The sequence below is a fragment of the Sceloporus undulatus genome, chromosome 6 (assembly GCF_019175285.1).
Source record: "Sceloporus undulatus isolate JIND9_A2432 ecotype Alabama chromosome 6, SceUnd_v1.1, whole genome shotgun sequence".
NCBI classification, from domain to species: Eukaryota; Metazoa; Chordata; class Lepidosauria; order Squamata; family Phrynosomatidae; genus Sceloporus; species Sceloporus undulatus.
The window spans coordinates 121482646-121502728 of NC_056527.1; the positions used below are offsets into that span (position 1 = coordinate 121482646).

Below are 20083 nucleotides of genomic sequence, written 5' to 3' on the forward strand. Positions count from 1 at the left end.
ATTTTTTGTAGAAAATCTGCCACTTTTCCATAAAAACACCTGCATTTTTGTTAACAGGTTTTGCATTAAAAGTGTTTTGCTTTTCTTATATCGAGCAATATGAAGCATTTTGCATTGGGAGGCATTGTCCCCAGGAGATGGCTTTCTCTGCTTCCTTTTCTCTCTCTATACATACTTTAAAAGAAGAAACGAACTCCGTCTCAGAGCAAGAGGAATGCCATTTTATATTTCACGGCAAGGAACATAAGGCCAGATGTTGGAATCATTACTTTTTGGGGGCTTCTGTAACCTCCAAGCCGACATGACTGGGTTGGTGAAAGAAAAATAATATCAGTGAAAATCCTATGTCAGATATTTAGTTAAATACGCCTAACTGTTGTTGTGTGCCTTCAAGTCATTTCTGACTTATGGTGACCCTAAGGTGAATGTATCATGATGTTTTCTTGGCAGAATTTCTTCAGAAGGGGATTGACTTTGCTTTCTTCTGAGGCAGAGAGAAAGTGACTTGCCTAAAGTCATCCAATGGGTTTCCATGGCTGAGTGGGAATTCGAACCCTGGACTCCCAGCGTCTTAGTCCAACACTCAAATCACAGTACTGCACTGGTAACTAGCAATCATGAAGATGAATAGTTATCAGTGAATAATATAGGTACCTGTTTTGTATTCACATGCATTTGCACATGGAGAAACTGAGCATTGGTGGCAGAGAAGGGGTTGTGTGGCATTGTGCACATACCTATGGGTTCCTCAAATCCCACATTGAGCACCCTCCACCTTCTGTGTGATGAGAGGTGCACCCATGAGAATGACACCGGGAGCCATATAGAGATGACACCCATCCTAAAGACAACATTACACAGCCGCCATGCCAGTGACCATCATGGTTCGTTCATCCGAATGCACACCCAGCAGATTTGTTGTTCCCCGCCTTGATCCATGGGGAGAGGCAGGCAAGAAATAGTAGCAGCAGCAGTAGTAGTAGTAGTAATAGCAACAACAACAACTGACGCTGCCTCTGTCTGACCCTCTGTGCCACCAGGCACATGTGTGGCATGCCGACTCGGTGCAGGGGAAGCGTGAGAGATAAGATGTGGCGACTGGCTTGCAAGCCACTCCTGGGAAAGTGCTTCCTCCCCTTGACTCTTTCCTCGGCTCCTCCACCCATTTGGCCTGCCTCACCCCATTTCCATCCCACATACAGGAAAGCAAAGAGGAGGAGGAGGAGAAGGCCTCTGTCTCTGAGAGGCACCGAACTAGTCCAGCCGGTTTTGGGCCTTTTTTGATTTTCTTTTTCCCTGCGCAGAGGCACCGCAGACGGGGCAGATCAGCTGGAAAAAGAAGGCGCAGCGACATCCCACAGGAAAGCGACAATGCCCCCTTTCCCTTCTGTCCCCTGCTTTGCAAGCTGGGCTTTGGAGCAGTGAGAGGACAGGACCTTTCCAAGGGAAGATTGGCCAAAATCCTGGGTCTCATTGCTTTTCCAGAGCCTCCTCGGTTGGTGCAACATTGGTGACCAAGGCCCATTTCAAGTCAAGACTTCTGCAATGGGGTATCTGCTGTTCTTCTTCACCTTGGCTTTGGTCTTCCCGGATCCTGCCCAGCTCCAGCCCTGTTCCTCCGAGAGCCCTTCCCTGGTCCTCCGGTTTGAGGATGTGGGGGCCGACCAGCGGATTCTGGCCCATCATAGATCTCCCGGTGCCATGGACCCTCTCTATAGCCTGGTCCAGAGCTACCTGGATGTGGTCCAGCAGAACTCTTTCCCTACAGGTAAGTCAATGGTTTCGTTCCCACGTTATGGACCAGGGACAGTCCCCAGTGGTTAGGAAACCAACCAACCAACCCAGCATTAGATTTTTGTGGGTTTTTTGGGCTCTGTGGCCATGTTCTGGAAGAGTTTATTCCTGTCATTTCGCCAGCATCTGTGGCATCTGGCATCCTCAAACCCATCACTGACCAGCCTGGGCTTGGGCCTTGGAGAGGAGCCTGGCATTTGCAGAAAGTCAGGCGATCTTCCTTCTTGTTCTGGGGGGGATTATACCATTCCTCCAGCCTTTTCTGGTTAATTCTCTCTGTTTTTCTTCACACTTAGGTTTTGTCTGTTGTTTTCTTGTTTGGCGACACGCATCCTGTGTATTTTTATCCTTTCTATTTTCTAATCTGCAACTCATTGAACTGAATCTGAATAAACAGTAAAGGGACTTTGCATGACAGCTGTAGGGATGGCTTTCTGGAATTGTAAGTTCTTTTTTGGAATTAAAAAGAAACTAAACTAAAACAAAACAACAAACAAACAAAAATCCTAATCTTATCCAGACAATTAAATCAATAAATAAGAATCCAAAACTTCTATCGAGTGCCTTATTCAGCCTATAACTCCCTTGGAGAAACAGTTTCACTGGCTACTGGGCCATTTCTGGTTGCGACCTATAAAGGCCTATGGATTATTTGTACTTCTATAATGCAAGCAAGGCAGCAAAGGACTCATGCTGCATCTACACTGTCATAATATATAGCAGTTTGACACTATTTAAACTATAGTTTTTAGTGGGGTTTTTTGGGCAATGTGGCCATGTTCTAGAAGAGTTTATTCCTGACGTTTCGCCTGCATCTGTGGCTGGCATTTTCATGGCCACATAGTCCAAAAAATCCACAAAAATCTATGGATGCCAGCCATGAAAGCCTTCAACTTCACAATGTAGTATGACTCCACTTTAAGTTATGTAGCTCCATCTGAACCATTCCTGGGGTTTCAGAGGAAGGCAATGGGAAACCACCTCTGAGCATCCCTCATTTAAGAAAATCCTATGAAATTCTGTTTTAGAGAGCTCTGGTGCCGCAACAAACTGCAAATCCCAGGTTGGCAGCATGAGCTTTCGTAAGGTCTACTTCCTCAAATGCTTTAGTCTCAAAGGTGCTACAAGATTTCTTTACATACTGATTTTGCAGACTAATGCAGCTATATCTTTGAATCCAACAAATCCCAGGATTCCATGGGATGGAGCTATGGCTGTTAAAACCATGTCAAACTACATTAATCCTGCAGTGGTTGAAAGTTAAAGAGACAAAATAGGGACAAAATGGCTGTTGAGTTTTGTAGAAGCAAAGAATTGGCTTCCTGCTCTTTCATCACCTCCAGGAGACATTTAAAAGGCTGGAGACGAAAACGCTTTCCTTTGGAGGGAGCAGTTCATTTAAGATGTTTTATTTAAGAAGTTATTTTAAAATCAATTTTGTAGAAGTCTGCAAAGTTGCTGCTGAACCAGGCATTTAGCTTGATACAGAGAGGAGAAACATATGCATTTAAGGGATGGGGGCTGGTTTTGTGACAATATGTTTAAATATTCTGCAAGTACCGGTAGTTTGTCTTGTTCCCCAGATCTCTTGAGGGACGCCTTGAAGGACCCACCTTCTGCTAGCACTTCTCAGGTGAGAGACGAGAGAAACCGTCACTGTGAAGGGGGAATAAAACCAGCCATTTTGCAGGATCCATGTTGGATATCAATACTCAATGCAAGTTGGGCAAATGTAGGAGACTGGAATCTGCACTAACCCACTGCAGAATGAAAGCAGTCTGACACCACTTTAACTGCCATGACTTATCTTACCAAATCCTGGGATCTGTAGTTTGGCGAGGTACCAGACAGACCAGGCTCAATACATCACCAAACTACAAATCCCAAGATTGTGTAGAATGAAGCCGTGTCAGTTAAAGTGGTGCCAAACTGCATCATTTCTACAGTGTAGATGCTGGGTTCTCCCTTTCCCTTTGGAGAGGGAAATTTGAAATATCCTATGGCCTCTTAGATGTCCTTTTAGGAACTATAAGATTGCAATCAAAGGCCAGAATTCTGTTGCTGGTGTAACCCCTGCTTAAGAAAGTATTAAGATATTTTAAATATGTAGGCTTTTGCAACATTCTAGGGCTACTAGAAATGAAAGGAGGTGGATTCTGGGGGCATAGAGTTGAATGACTTGGTGACTTTTGGCTTCCTTACTCTCCAGATCCTCCAGTATCAAACAGGATACATCATCTGTGCCACGATAGCAGTTGTCTATTTTGTGTCCGTACCTGTGATCGGGCTGAGCATTTGCTGCTGCCGGCGGCGCAGGCGCTGCGGTGGGCGCATCAAGGCCTACCGCCGTTCCCTCATCTGCAAACGCAACCTCCTCATGCTGTGCCTCCTCCTCACCACTCTTTTCAAACTGTAAGTAAGGAGCAGAAGATGCGACTTGTACCCTCCAATTGTCCCCATTTGGCAGGAACCGTCCCGATTAATCCTCTGCCATTCCACTTTTTCAGCTGCTTCTAAAATGTCCCAGTTTTTCTCTCCTCCTCCTCCTTTGTCCTCAGCTTCCTTCTATTGCTGCAAACTAAGTTCAAAGTGCAGTAAGTCTCAGTAAGGAAGAAGCATGCTGCTGCAGTCCCCTGCTTTATGCATGCTTCCTCCTTCATAACTTTTGCCGTTGTGAGCACACTTTGATGTTGCTTGACCACATGTGTCCCAGGTCTCACCTTTCTCCAGGTTATGCCTCTGCCAAAAGCATCAGGACAGGGAATAAAAGTCTGTTTAATGCCTGGTAATAGGAGGGAAAGAGTGGACCATCTTGAGGTGGCTGGTGGCTTCCAGGTTGGTGGGTTCATGCATCTGTTCCAGGTTCTCTGAACTTTATCCACTGTCCTGATCCCTATATGGTCTGGGCCTCTGTGCATGTGCAAAGCCAGTTTAGAGGGATCCCTTGTGCTCTGCTTTTTCCTGCAGGGCTGGTGTTATCTGTGCTTTTGCAGCCAATCAGAAGGTGAAGGAAGAGATGGAACCGGGCACCCGAGATGCGCTGCACACCCTCCAGGCTGTGAGGCACCATGTGAATGGCATTCCCCAGGTGAGCGGATGATACTCCTTGCCTCTTCCCTCTGAGTTAGTCTTGCAAGGGTGTGTTGTCCCTAACAGCCAGATGTTCAGGGGCATGGGCATGGGATTATGGCTGTTAAAAATGGCAGTAGGGTGCCTAAAGAAGCCCTAGGACCTCTAAGCTACTTCTGAGAGTCCCATTCTTCTTGTCAAGCAAGTCAGACAGGGGTTTCATTTATTTTGACAGTGATGCCCTGCCACCCCTGGCTAATGCTCATGATGGTTGTATACCCTTCCAGTGTCCCCAGATGCCTTGAAGTGTGTGTGTGTGTGTGTGTGGTGGGCCCTTGGTATCTGCTGGAGTTTGGTTCCAGGACCTCAAAACCATGGATACTCAAGTCCCATGAAATACAATGGGGCAGTAAAATCGTGTCCTTTATATAAAATGGCAAAATCAAAGTTTGTTTTTTGGAATATATATGGTTGAATCTGTGGATAAAGAATCTATGGATGTGGAGGGCTGACTGTATATATATTCTGCATTTGTTAGACATAGTGTTTCAGATTTGAAATATATGTTCTGTGCAGTTGTGGTCAGTGCATAATAATATCACCAGGGCTACCTTTGCCACACCACTTTTGCGAAATCATCAGGGCCTGCCTTCTGTGGCATTGCCATGGCTTGTCCCTACCCTGAAATTTCAGGGCCAGAGGTGCTCCTGACCTAGCAATACGATGGATTTTTTAAATCTCTCCATTCTGAATGTCGGACTAGAACTCTAGGAGACTAGGGTTCAAGTCCTTGCTCGGTCCTGGAAACCTTCTAGGTGGCCTTGGGTACATCTCATTCTTTCAGAGGAAGGCAAAAGCAACCCCTCCCCTCTGAACAAATCTTGCCAAGAAAGCCCTGTGTGTCTCCTTAGATAGTGTCTCCTTAGAATTGCCCAAAGTTGGACATGACTTGAAGGCACACAACAACCACCAGACTGTGCTGCATGCCGTGGTGAGTCAGTCACAAGCTTTGATGCAGAGTTGTCCTCCCCCTCCTTGGTCTTCTGCTGCTGTTAATGGAGGAGATATTGCCTCTTGCAAAAATTGACACTGCTGGCTTTGGCCACCCTTCCATCTGGCATCTGCTGCGACTGTTGCAGTCAGGCTCCTCAAAGTCTTGCGTGAGTTAATGCGAGCCGGCAGGCGGGTGTCCTCCGAGACACAAATCCAGGGCACTCCGAAAGCAGCATGCCGCTGCTGTCTGTGATGTGTGCCCTTTGCGAATGCAGGGAAGAGGCAGAGGAATAGCTCTGTGGGTTGCCCAGATTGGAAAACAGGCCCCTTGCGGTGGAGCACACTGCCATGGCAAACGTTGCTCCTCCAGAAGTGGGAAAATGGAGGAGGCAGCTCAGAGTTAAGCTGTGTGATATGTGTGTGTGTGTTGTGGATGTGGATCTTTTCTAAAAGCTGTAGCATTGTGAATACAACAGTTTCCTTCTCCTCTCTTCTTCCACAGGGAGTTCAGAGGGCAGTGGATCAGTTTGCCGTTCCCAAAGAGCAAATTCTCCACGACTTGAACAGTGAGTTTTGCCCTCCCCGGGCATGTCTCCGAATCACTTCACACATTGGGACTTTTAGATACGTATCTCAAATACCTGTAAGGTGTACCTCCAAAACATGCACGGTATACATGCAACAACTTTGCATAGAGGCAGATGCAGCTGTCAGGGCATTCGGATTAAGTTTGGCTTCTTCTTCAGTAAAGATTTCATACAGATTGCATGGGAAACAAAGTTTCATGTGGGGCAAATATCAGCTGGAGTGGGGGAATTTAATCCGGACCCTATCAAGGATTGGGGAGCATTACATTCCTTTTCTTCTCCTCCTTTCCAAGGTATGTTTGCTGTTTATGTATTTACTCACCCACACATACATACCCACACCCACATCCATACACATATACATGCATTAATGTGTGCATGTATTTCTGATGAATTTAGGATTCAGCGTTGTATTTAAAGCCATGCGTAGCTTAGCTGTAGGTGGCAACCTGAGGTTTGCCATTGCAAAATGTGCATCATGGCTTTTGATTCCTTATCTAGCCATACTGGCTCAAGGATTCTGGAAAAATGTAGTCAAAACCATAACCAGAAAATAGAGGAATGTGATGGGAGAGATATGTGGATCAAAAGGACTTACCTTTCCTAAAAGGTGATGCCAGGTTTGCCAGGCCAGTTCCTAACGTCTGATAAATTACCAGGCGGCAGGGGAGTAGGACACGTTTTTCCACTGAAGCTGCCTCTGGCTTCTAAGGTTTCTGCAGACGAGGCTCATTGGGCCACACAGGTTTTCAAGAGGCCCAGTTCATTAATCTAGAAATATGCTTTTGGACGGGAAAGCTAAGGTCCCTGTGATAGCAAATAAAGCCCATGTCTGTTGGCACAGATGGCAGAAGTCTGTGCATGTAGCAACAGGCATTTTGTTAAAGTGAAATGATGGAAATTGGACCCAAGAACCCCCCAAGTCTGACAGATCTTGGCTTTATGCTTTGCAGATGTTGGCTGGAGCATTGGCAGCACCATCCAGTTGGTGCTCAAGGGGACGGTATATTCTGCCATGGCGGCTATGAAGGGCAGAGTGCAAGGTAAGGGAAAGACTTCTTTCCTGTGGTTATGTTTCATTTTTATTGTTTCTTCCCCCCTGAAATAATAACTGGAATTGCACAGAGCAACCTCCGGTGACTTGTGCTATAAGCCGTTTTCAAAAAAGATAGCCATCTTAGCCTGTTCCAATATAAAAAAGGCTAACTGGTTTATTTTAGCACAAGCTTTCATGGATTGTGATCCGCTTCTTCTGGAGCCTTGGTGCAGGAGTGGCCAAGGCTTCCCATGTCAGCGAAATGGTGAATCTGCCACCAATGGCTTTAACCCAGGCTTCAAAATTGCTATCCAAAGGGCTGAACTCCAGCCCCAAATAGACTCCATAACTTGGACTTGAGAGCCAGTGATGTATAGTGGTTTGAGTATTGAATTTGGACATTGGGAAGCCAGGGTTCGGATCCTTGCTTGGCCATGGAAATCCACTGGGTTATTTTGGACAAGTCACACTCTCTCAGCCTCAGAGGATGGCAAAGGCAAACCTTCTGTGAACAAGTCTTCCCAAGAAAATCTGTTATAAGTTTGCCTTAAGGTTGCCATAAGATGAAAATGACTTGAAGGCACACAATAACAACTGCCATAGACAGCTCCTTTCAAGAGAGTGAAACTTGTACTTATATCATGAGAGCAACCGTTTGCCACAGTATTAGCCTTTAAGCCACAAGTATTTAAGCACAGGTGCCTATATGTGAGTCTTGGATCACTATGTAATGGGACAGAAAAGATGCAGATTGTGACACTGGCCTTTCTTCTTGTCCCCTTCCTTTTTTAATTCTTTCACATACTCATACATTCAGTTGACTGAAACATCTTGGTTTAGACAGATTGCTAGTTAATGGTTCAGAGAGTCATCCAATGGAAACATCAGAGGATGTTAAGAATGGCGTTGAAGGGAGGGAAGCCATGTGAATGAAAAAGGTCCTGCAAATATTTTGTAGGTAAAATGTACCAGACTGTTTTCTGGAGTATATCATTCTTTTTTAGAACCCGAAACTCCATCTCTCCTTCAGATCCGGTTTTATAGCAAGTTCCCAGCTTCTTTTGCTTTTGGGTTTGTCCCCAGCCTTAAGCAAAATGCACACTTCATTTGCTTGGTAGAAAAATGAATGAGAATGATTTGCGCAGCACAAAGCAGCCGCGGGTGTATTTGCCAAGTGCAGACTTGTTGCAGCGGTTCACAGAGACAGAAGCATTCCCAAACAAAGTCTGACCTTTCTCTTTAAGACCTCCAGAACTCACTGCACCATTTACAGACTCTCAACATGACCGTCCGGGCACTGATCCGGTACCAAGGCGATCTGGAACCGGCGCTGAAAGATCGGAAGCGAAGCATCACTTCCCTTCTGCACCATCCGCAGTGCGCCTACTGCCTTAGTGTCCTGAGCAGAGCAGAGAGCTTGGAGCTGGGTGCCAACTACCGCAAAGTAAGTCCGCCAAAGGTTGCTCCAGGACAGGGACTCTTACTCCAACCTAAAGTCTCCTTTGAAAGGCAGTCTGCTGTCTGGTCTTCCTCTGAAATGGAGGAAGGTATCTTTGTGCAGGTTCAATACACTGTCACAGGTAACAAACCCTCTACAGGTAACATGCTCACAACTCTCATTAATGTGTCTCCCAGAAGGGTCTTTCAGTAGCATAGCTTTATTATCACACTAGAGAGATCCTGAATCAAAACGGGATTTAAACTAGATTTAAATTTTTAAAAAATCCGCAAATGAGGGATGTTTATCAGCTGCTGCCGCTGTTAAAGTGAAATAACGCAAAGTTAAACTGAAAGTAAAACAGAGAAAAACGGCAGCTTTTGGCTTTTGGAACTTCCTGAAAGTAGAAAGCTTACATTTTCCTCTCTTTTACATTCAGTTTAACTTTGTGTTATTTCACTTTGGGGGTCAATTTGTGTGATAAACTTCCCACATTTGTGGTCTTTTTAAAAATCTAAATCTCTTTTAAATCCTGTTTTTCTTTGGGATCTCCCTAGTATGATAAACGCTTTTCACATGCTTTTAAACTCGGCCCCACCACCAACTCCAGCTTCCAGACTTCCATAGCTTTGAGCCAGGGCAGTTAAAGTGGTGTCTCTCCAGTGCGGATGCAGCCTCTGTTGGGATTTATAATGAGGCGCAAGCCTTCACACGCCACAGTCACTTACCACTCTGTGCAATTTGGACAGAAGCCTCCGGTTAATCACATTTCAGCAGCAGAAGGATGCTAAAGTGCCTGGCTAGGATCCAACATGAGCGCACAGCTCAACTCGATAGTGAGAGATTCTGGGATTGATTTAAAGTGAAATGCCACCCTCCAGTTTGGACAAAGGCTGTGCAATATACATCTCTTAATAGTTTAGTGCCACTATTTTTGCAACCCAGATGGCAGGTTTCTCCCCTCCATGGTGCAAATGGCAGCTCTGGAGTGTGTGTTCATATGCTGCTATCTTCCCTTAGGTGCCTTCAGTCGAAAGAGTTTTGAAAACTTTGCATGGACTCCCCAAAGCCAATTTCACCGAAATGATTCACCAGGTAAGTAATGAAGAAATCTTGGTGGGCAGGAGGGATGTCTGCTCCCCTTTAAACAAAATTCACACCTGATCTAACTTTGGGGTGCTAAACCTTGGTTTCGACCCTTCTAGGCCAACAGGACTTTTAACTCCATCCCACAACTGACCGAAAAAAAGATGGAAGAGGTTGTTAGAGGTGCGTAAAACTAAGGATCCAACATCTTCTCTCCAGCGATAATTGGTCTAGTTTAATTCAAAACTTGGCTCTGAATCTGTTGTTACTGAACCACGGTCCATGTGTTCCTGAACTTCAACCGCTGCTTGCGATGTGTGAGCTCACAACAGTGTTATTGTCACCACTGTCCTTACAGACCTCAAGGCGGAGATAGAGAAAGCCACAAGAAAAATCCAGTCCATTGCAGATGGTTTCCCGATCTTAGATCACACACGGCCGATGAATGATGCTCTGATCAAAGCGGAGAACAGCAGCCGGCCTTACTTGAAGGAAGTGAAGCATTACGAAAGATACAGGTAAAAGAGAGCTCAGGTTTGTCTAGAACTTCATTGGGGGCCAATTGGGTTGGAAGAGCCTCTACCATTGATTTCCCTTTCTTCCAGCCTGGCAGGAAAGGAGAGGCAAAAGGAGGGCATAGATTTTGGTGTCAGAGGGGGGATTTGGTTGCTGTTGGGGACATGTGTCCTCTGGTCTATACTGAAGCTCTCCAAGGGCCTCATGTGGCTTTGTAGCTTGTGAGTCACTCATGTATGACCTAGAAAGCTTGCACCCCATAGAGAAGATAATATTTACAGCAGGGGTGAGCAACTATATGGAGCCCAGGGGCCACTTTCTCTCCAGAGTAATTTATGGACTACTGTCCTTCATGTTGCATGTTAAAGACTATAAAGTACTTTTTGGTTGGAAATTGTGGGACAGCATCTTCTCATAGGAGATTATCACACTGGGGTGGGACTGGGTCAGGAGAAAAGCAGATTGCTCTCCCATCCTTATCCAATCCTAATTCCATCCTTATCATGATTGCATAAAAGCGTTTCAGATACATCACACTTTGTCCTGTCATTAAAGTGGAATTGTATTAATTCCACTTCAATGATGGGGCAATGACAGGATAAGTGGGACATCATGTGAAAGTCTTTCGCGTGATCGTGGTCAATTATGGTTCAATGACAGGACAATGACCAGATAAGTGGGACATCGTCTGAAAATCTTTTTGTGATCGTACAATAATGATGGGAAAAGGATGGGGCAAGGACGTCCATTTCCCTGTGTGCCATAGCCTGGCATATAAACTGAGCTGAGATGTGAACCCAGGTTTCTAGGTAGTAGATATGCATTTGATTCCCCCCCTCCCCCTCAATTGGTTTTTGGTGTTCAGCCATAAGCCCTGGCTCATCTCCATGGCTATTCCAAGCCTCATTTTTGGTGTCTCCTTCAGGTGGATCATAGGTGTCATTGCATGTACAGTCATCCTACTGATCGTCTTCTGCAATCTCCTGGGACTTGCGCTGGGCACTTATGGGCTGGCAGTACGGGAAGATCCCAGCGACTACGAAAGCAGGGGAGAAGCTGGAGCCAAACTCCTCTTGACGTAAGACAGATTCTTAGATGCATTGTAGTCACTGCAGCAAGGTGGCTTCCAAACTATATGGTGGCATATCTTGTGGGGATGATTCATGAACTTATGAAGATAATGCAATGCATGAGTGGGGAGGTGGGTCATTCTCCATTCCATTTTGGATCATTTTATTTGGGAAGAGCAAAGCTAGGGATTGAAGACCTGGGCAGTGATGTAGCAACTGGCTATTGTCCCTGATCGCTGTTCTCCTTCCTTCTTCCAGTGGTGTTGGCTTCAGCTTCCTCTTCTCTTGGATCTTGATTCTCTTGGTCTTCGGCACTTTCCTGGTCGGTGGAAACGTCCAGACCTTACTGTGCAAGCATTGGGCCAACCAGGAGATTTACAAGGTACGTATTTCCCTTCAGATACTGAAACAGAGCTATCATGTCCCCCTCCCCTAACCTTCTCTTCTCCAGGCTAAACATACCCAGCTCCCTAAGCTGCTCCTCAGTCTTGATAGTTGCCAGATCTTTCAACATTTTGGTCACCCTCTTCCGGACACACAAAAGTGTTGGCAGAGCCCTTGCGGAGGTATAAGAAATCTCTACAAACAGTCAGAGTAGAATGAATGGACCTGACAACTACTGAAACCCAGCAGAACCCAAGGAACTAATCTGCTTCTCCAGACCATTCTGGAAGAAGCCCAGGACTCTTGTTGCCGCATGGCAGGGCTTCGCCTCTCCCTTTGCTCTGCATTCCTCTGTGTGTCATCCAGGATCTGCGTGATCCAATTAGCCGATCCCCTGGCCCTTTCCCTTCCTTCACCCTCGGGCACAACTGGTGCCCAGGGACTGTGCCAATGCATTAATTAAAATCTCATCAAATAACAATTAACATTTGATCTTCATTTAGAACGGAAGTGCCTGTCATCGCAGTCTGACAACTGTACTTCAAGCACAAAAGCAAAGGCCAAGGAAGAGGCTAACAGGGGTTTTGGCTATTTAAAAAACTATAACTCCTGGGGTGCAGGAACTGATGTTGGCTTATTGTTGCTTGCTCAGTTCAGAAAAACCCTCCATGCTTCAAAATACAGGAGAAAGGCAATAGAAACTGGAGTTAAGAAATTAGTTGTGAATGAATAGAGCCATGCTACAGAATTAATCCAGTTCGATACAACTTTAGCTGCCATGACTCCATCCTACAGAATCCTGGGATTTGTAGTTTTGTGAGGCCCCAGAGCTTTCTGACAGAATACCACACCAGACTACAAATCCCAGGATCCCGTAGGATGGAGCCATGGCAGTGAATGTGATGTCAAACTGCTTTACTTATGTAGTGTGTACAGACTGTTGGAGATCTCTTATTCATTCGGTCACTGACCGGATGGCATGTAAGAAGGAGCAACAATAACACTAATATGTAGTGGCTACCAAAACAGAAATATTAATTAAAATGCTAAAATTACTGTTTTGGCTTCCACCTTGTCCAGCTGCTTTGAACAAAAGTGTGCTGCATCTGGACTGTTCATTGCAGAAGATGGAATATCCCTAAAATGGATGAATGTCTTGTCTTCTGCCTGAGAGTTCACAAGATGTGAAGGTTTTAAATCTATATGTCTGGACAGTCTTCCCTCCCCAGTTCCCTTCTGATCTGATGGCATGCCTCTGACAACAAATGTGATGCCTCTTTTGGTGTGAACACTTTCACAGGTGTGCAAAACATTCCCCCAGACGGAGTGTGTTGGTGCATTCCTGAAACTTTGCATCATTCTTTTGAGTCATGCTGTGGGGGAGGAATTAGGTCAAAGCCAGATGAAGAACAGTTTTTGGGCTGGAGTTTTGCAGGAGAGTGACTCACCGCAATGGTGTGAAATTCATGGGCTGGCAAAAGCAAATGTGCAGATTAGATGCTGCAGAGAAAGGTGACCACACCTGGCTCAGGTGAAGAGAGCATCAAGTGGACAACATGCACCTTCTAGATGATGTTTGACTGCAACGCCCATTAAGCCAAGGTGGAATGATAGCAATTGCAAACCAGCCACATCTGTAGGGGCACATGTTTCCCATTCTAGACATAGGGCAGGGATACACATGTTCTAGGTGCACAAAAATACCATTTTGAGCTCCACTGATCTCCTACAATAACCTTTGGTTCCAGACCCTGAAACATGGCACTCAGTTCTCCTTTTCTTTACTGCATCCAAGAGTTTCTGCCTTGTCTCTATACAAAGATTTTTCTCTGCAAGTGTTAACTCAGTGATTCCCAAACTCTGGTTCTCTGGGTGCTTTGGACTTCAGCTCCCAGAAACCCCAACCATCTTGGTCAATGGTCTGGGATTCTGGGAGCTGAAGTCCAAAAAGTCTAAGTTTGGGAATCACTGTATTTTAACTGGAAACCTTGAGGCTCTCCCACACTTGCGGAAACCAGTCGCTCATGTGGATGGTGCCACTTTGTCTATACTGGCATCCATAACAATAAAATAATTTCTCCATCAGTAAATAGAATTGTGCTATATGCTTGGCATGGCTGAGATTCCACAACAAGGAGATGGAGTATGACTGATTCTCATGGAGTATAACTTACTCTCACGCAGTGCAACCTTGCTGATGAATTACAGTGCCAAATGTGCATGCATGCGCACCTACATGCACAGTTTGCATCCATGCAGAATGCACCCGTCAATGCACACTTAGCTGTGCACATGCATTCACAGTGTGCCCCACAATGAGCAATCAATGCACAACAAAAGTATGAAGAAGGAGGAATGCAATGTGCAGAAAGGAAATGTCCATGAATCTTGTGCTGCAGAAGTCTGCCGTACCCAGTGCTTCTAATATTTGACAACTTTGGTATACTCAAGAATTGAAGTTTCTTTTGTAGGAAGTGTATAGTTTTTGCGCATTCCCTAATTTCATGCACACATCACTTCTGTAAACTTGAACTGAATAAGACTTTTCTGCATTGGACAAAAATGTCCACCTGTTTCTGTAGGGGAACCTATGCACACGTAAGACAGCAACAGGATTTGGAAAGTTGAAGGCTTTGATGGCTGGCATCCATAGATTTTTGTGGGTTTTTCGGGGTATGTGGGCCATGTTCTAAAAGAGTTTATTCCTGGTGTTTTGCCAGCATCTGTGGCTGGCATCTTCAGAAAACAGGATTTGGCTTTTTCTTTCTCATATCCTTTCACAGAATCACCTTTGTGTTCCTTTTTTTCCTCCTCGACCAGAACCACCAGGTTCTCTCTGGGTTAGCAGAACCAACCAGAGCACCATTCCTAGCGATCATTCTTCCAGCGCTAACATAAACCACGATTCCATGTCCCATTTTGTTCCTTTTTCCAATCTGTAGTTTATCGACACACCGGGCAACCTGCCTCCTTCCATGAACATCTCTCAGCACCTGGGCCTGAAGAAGAATCTCAACATAACTACTGCTTACCAGTGAGTATCTTCTGGTTGGGCTGTGCATGGGGAAATGATCTTTCCCCTAAGATTTTTAAACTGTTGGCTTCATGGCTGAGCTGTAACCTAACCCTCAAACCACTATGCCATGCTGGTTTGCTATGGGACGTTAGAAAATGCCCAAAGTAAAACTGCATTCCCCCTTTCCTTTCCCTTTCAGGCAATGCAAGAATGGGGCAGGTTTCTGGGAAGTTCTGCACCTGGAAGACAGGTATAATCTTAATGAGCATCTCAGTATTGCCAAGGTAAGACTTGGGTGTGGTTTCCCTTGTGGGTTGGCTTTGTGTTGCTTTGCTGATCTTGCTTTTCTTCATCTCTTCTACTTCTCTGCTCAACAAGGACTGATTCACCGCAAGAGTGCCAAATAAAGCCTCCATCATGGGAGGATTTAGGGCATGTGGCTGGAAGGCTTTGCTCATTTGCTTCTCAAAGGAAACACAAGTAATTACAGCAATTGTCTTCCCGCTGCAAGAGAGTCTGTGAAAAATGGTACAGGGTTGGAAGAGCATCCGCAGCTCTGCACAAAATTCATGTGTAGGTCTTTCCCCCTGGAAAACAGCATTTTCTATGCAGGCATTTTTCGGTAAAGGTTATACATTGAAATTCTGTTTCCTGTATTGAAAAATCTTATTTTCTGTCCCAAACAGCAAAGTCAGAATTTTGCATCAAGGACCCAATTGCCTAATTTTTGATGCTGAAGGGGGGGAAATTAAGCCAGTTTTCAAATGTTTTTGCATCACTACCCCAATCTCTCCTAAGAAACTTTTGGTCCTCTGGATGTTTTGGTCTAAAGCCTTGCACATCTCTGGTTGGGGCTTCTGGGGCTTGAAGTCCAAAAGACCTGGGAAAGGAGGTGGGGACTCCAATCCTTGCTCCAGATGGTCAGAAACCTCCCAGTGATCCCTCTAAACCTCCCAGTTCTCCCAACAGCTGCCAAAGCCACCCATGAAGAAAGCCTTTTGGGTGTCTCCCAGTGCATCTGCTACTCAAATGACTTCCCTGTTTTGCTGCAAATCCTGTTTTTTGGGTCCCACCTTCTTCTCCTTCACTGTTGTTGCATCACAGTAGATGCCTGATGGAGAGCCAGCATGGTGCAGTGCTTTGAATGTTGGACTGTGACTCTGGCTGCATTCCCACTTGCAAATAAATCGCTTTGTGATCCAAATCGATGGATCAGTTCGGGAGCAGAGCGTGGTGTTTTTCCTCCACAGAACAATCCCGTCATAATACTTCATGATGTCTGAATGCAAGGACAAAACTGCAGAGTTGTATTTGTTATCTCCCACAGCAGAGGAAAAACTGTTGTCATTATTTCTCCTGACATGAAGGGGCAAAAGGGTTGAAGATTTACAACCGTAGTTGCATGGTCAATGTATCCTCCAAGGACTTTTCATATGCAATCCCTAAGTAGGAGCTCAACCAAGGATTCCTAGATCTTTTGGGGATCCTCTTTGCTCCTCTTTGCTTCTTGGAAGAAAAGAAGCAAAGGATAGCTGGTGGTGGTTCAAGTGGGCAAACTTGAGGCTTGGGTCCTTGCTTATTTGCCTGCACCTGCCTTGCTTTTACTCTTTGGAACTAAAGTCCTGTGGTGACCTTTCCGCTTTCTTGTCTTTTTTGCTCCAGTACACCACAGAGTTTCAGAAACGTCTCGCCCATTTCCACACCCGCTTTGAAGAGATCGTCTTGTTGAATGCAGAAGGGAGAAAGGACCTGGAGACCTTCAGAGACAGCCAGATTGACCAGATAGACTATGCGGCTTTTGCAGCAGAGGTGGGATGGGATGGATGCTCTCTGAGTGTCTCTTCAGTTGCAAACAATTCAACCAGTTGGTGATGGACAAAGCCAGGGATGGGCAACTGTGGCCAGTCTGCCCTGCAACCCTCTAGTCCAGTGATTCCCAAACTATGGCCTTCCAGGTGTCTTGGATTTCAACTCCCAGAATCCCAGACCACTGCCCAAGATGGCTGTGGCTTCTGGGAACTCAAGTCCAAAACACCTAGTGGACCAAGTTCGGAAATCAATGCTCTAGTTGGCCACACCATCATGCTTTGGCATACTGGCAGTGTCACATCCCTTCCAGTCACCATTTTGACTGGTTTTCATCTGGTTTTGTTTTGTTTTGTTCTTTTTCCAAGGGTTGCTGAAATGTTTTCAAAGAACTGCTGCATTTGTCTAGAATTCAGAGACATCACCATGTTAGTTTGGAATATCTACAGTATATGTAGTCTTGGAGACTAACTGGGTGAAAGACGTAGCACTAGCTTTCATAGACTTTGGTCTACTTCCTCAAACGCATGAAGTGAACTGGTGCCCAGGAAGGGCCTTTATGATCCACCTGCATGAATAGCCATAGAAATGCAAACCTTTGTTTCCTCCTGTCTTTGTCCCTTAATGACCATCATTGTTAAAACTGGACTTGTCATCTCATCACCATACCCACAAGTTTTGCAAGTGGAACTCCACCCCATGCGCTGTATAATCTGCCCTGTATGCTCAGGTCATTTACTCCAGTTGACCAGGAATAGGCCAGAGGATGTTTTCTTCAGCCGCCCCCAAATTGTGGGATGACCTTCCAAAAGAGATCTGCCAGCTGGATATGCCGCCAGGATGGAAAACACCATTAAAAGTCAGTCTCTTCCGGCAGGCTGATCCGGATGATTTTTTAAATGGTGAATTCAGATGATGAATTTTTAATGTGGGTTGCTTTAAAATGTGTATGCCTTATGTATCTGTTTAAACTGTGGCATGTTTTAATTACTATGTTTTAATTGTTGTTGTGCATTGTTGATTTGTTCTTGTTCCCTACCTGGATTCATGGGGGGAGAAGGGTATGAAAATCATCATCATCATCATCATCATCGACTCAAGTTTATGAAAGCTCATGCTCAAACTTCTCTTTTTTTAGTTAGTCTCAAAGGTGCTGCAAAATCCCTTTGCATATTGATTTTCCAGACCAACACGCCTACGTCTTTAAATGATAGATCTTTTGGATAACTTCAAAGGATCACTCTGGGCTCCTGAACCTATTTGGGGGCTAAATTTAAACCTGGATTAACTGCCCCAATGACCTGGGAGCAACCACAGACAAAATGCACCGTAGCCTCCTGTCCTCAGTATGCAATGCTCAACATCTTAATTCATTCTCCTGCATTTGTAAAAGATGCTCACCGGAGAACGGAGCCAAGAGACTTCAACAAAACGTACTGCTTTCTATTCTAATGCATGCAAGTGTAGTGCCGCATTGTTTCCAGTGATTTATTTCTGTTCCAACCAGACCTGCTTGATGTAAAAACCTCAAATGGGGAACCATTAATTCTTTGATTTCTCCCATGCTATGCGCATGCAAGGCAAGGGAATGAACACCTTCAGCATTGCAAAAAGCAATGCTTTTGAAGATGGAGAATAGTGTAATGGTTGGGAGACTAGGCTATGAATCAGGAGGATGTTCCCTTATTCCAATTTTTACCTTTGCCATAAACTCTCTGGGTAGCCTTGGTCAAGCCATTTTTTCCTAGCCTCCATATTAATATGATCATATTAAGTCATTTTACAGGGAGAGTCGAAGATTGCTGGGACAACGGATGCAAAAATGTTTTAAACACCTGAAAGCAATGCTGTAAAGATACCAAGCATGATGGTAACTGCGACATATCTTTTTTCTCTCCCTCCAGATACGCAATCCTGTGGTGCAAACAAATGTGGAAGGTTTGGCCGGGGACTTAGAGAGACTAAGCACGGTTCAGGTAGGAGCCAGAGGGAAATTTTGGATCTGGTTTCTGCTGGGTTACTTACATGAGGAGGAGATGTTTAGGGTTGATAAGGCAGGACTATGCCAGGCCTTGAAATTTCAGGGACCAAAAACCTCAAAGCCAGGGAGCATTTCTTGTCACCGGGGGCAGGCAAAAGCAAGCTGCAGCAGCTTTTCCTAGCCAGTATGTTCTTCCACATTAATAACATTCGGCATCTTGCCCACCTTTCCATGTTGTTTGGACATTATTTTCATCTGGGTCCTGGTCAGGGTGACTAGATGTCATAACCACACAGGAGGACAAGGCAGCATAAATGCAGGGCATTCCAGGAAAATGTAGAATGTGACAACATTAAAAGCTAAAAGCATCAATATAAATATAAATGCATGCCTCTTTGTCATGCTCAAAATGGAGAACATTTTGGAATTTCTCCCAAGCAGCAGGTTGAAATGGGTGACATTTCTTGGGAAAGGAGGACATCTGGTCACCCTGGCCCTGGTTTCCATCTGTGAAATGTTTGAGGGTATGATGTCCATCGGCAGAATGTGTTCCAAATCTCCCCTCACATGAGATCTTGGTGTCCCTTACAGAGCGACCGAACGCTGGCAGAGCGGCTGGCGGATGAAGCCAAGAAGCTGAAAAAGATTCAGAATATGACTGTCCTTATGATGGAAGTCCTGGTCGTAAGTGTGTGCCATAACAAACCAAGGAACCCATAGCTGTAGCCCAGTTGCAGATGTCCTATGCTTCCACGGTTTAACCACAGGGAGAGGCAGGAAATATACATAGAAATTATTATTATTGTTATTATTATTATTATTAACCTAAGGATGGCTTGAACCACTCTGAGGCTGCACTGCAGAAATAATGCAGTTTGACACCACTTTACCTGCATTATTTCTGCAGTGCGGATGCAGCTGGAGACACATTGCTCAGCTCACTGGAATTCTTTTCTTCCTTGAAAGGTCTTAGAAAGTGTATCTGAGTAGGGCTTACCTATTTTTGCCGCAAATTTAGCTCTAGGTAAATAACTGTTGGCTTCTGAGGTGCAAAATCAAACTGATGTTGCTGGAGGCCTCTGATGCCCCAAAGGCTAATTAGAGTTTGCACATAAATGCATAAATAAGTAGTTAAACTGTTATTGCTCCATCCTATGAAAGCCTGGGGTTGCTAGTTTTGTGACATATTTGGTGGGGGGGGGATAATGTAAGCTGCCTTGGGTCCCTTTCCAAGAGAAAGGTGGCATAATAATAATAATAATAATAATAATAATAATAATAATAATAATAATAATAATAATAATAAT

The 20083-nt window shown here is 45.0% G+C and overlaps 1 protein-coding gene across 1 annotated transcript in view; it reads left to right on the top strand.

The window, feature by feature from the left end:
- The first annotated feature begins 1235 nt into the window (after positions 1–1235).
- PROM2 (prominin 2) overlaps positions 1236–20083 on the top strand; it is a 24806-nt gene continuing 5958 nt past the window's right edge. Inside the window, exons 1-17 of the mRNA XM_042475018.1 lie at positions 1236–1768; positions 3378–3427; positions 4004–4206; positions 4762–4882; positions 6359–6422; positions 7397–7486; positions 8724–8923; positions 9938–10012; positions 10123–10186; positions 10362–10521; positions 11445–11597; positions 11848–11971; positions 14916–15007; positions 15189–15273; positions 16652–16798; positions 18700–18771; positions 19368–19460. Coding sequence (XP_042330952.1) covers positions 1546–1768; positions 3378–3427; positions 4004–4206; positions 4762–4882; positions 6359–6422; positions 7397–7486; positions 8724–8923; positions 9938–10012; positions 10123–10186; positions 10362–10521; positions 11445–11597; positions 11848–11971; positions 14916–15007; positions 15189–15273; positions 16652–16798; positions 18700–18771; positions 19368–19460 — 2016 coding nt within the window. The 5' untranslated portion in view covers positions 1236–1545. The remainder of the gene's footprint in view (positions 1769–3377; positions 3428–4003; positions 4207–4761; positions 4883–6358; positions 6423–7396; positions 7487–8723; positions 8924–9937; positions 10013–10122; positions 10187–10361; positions 10522–11444; positions 11598–11847; positions 11972–14915; positions 15008–15188; positions 15274–16651; positions 16799–18699; positions 18772–19367; positions 19461–20083) is intronic.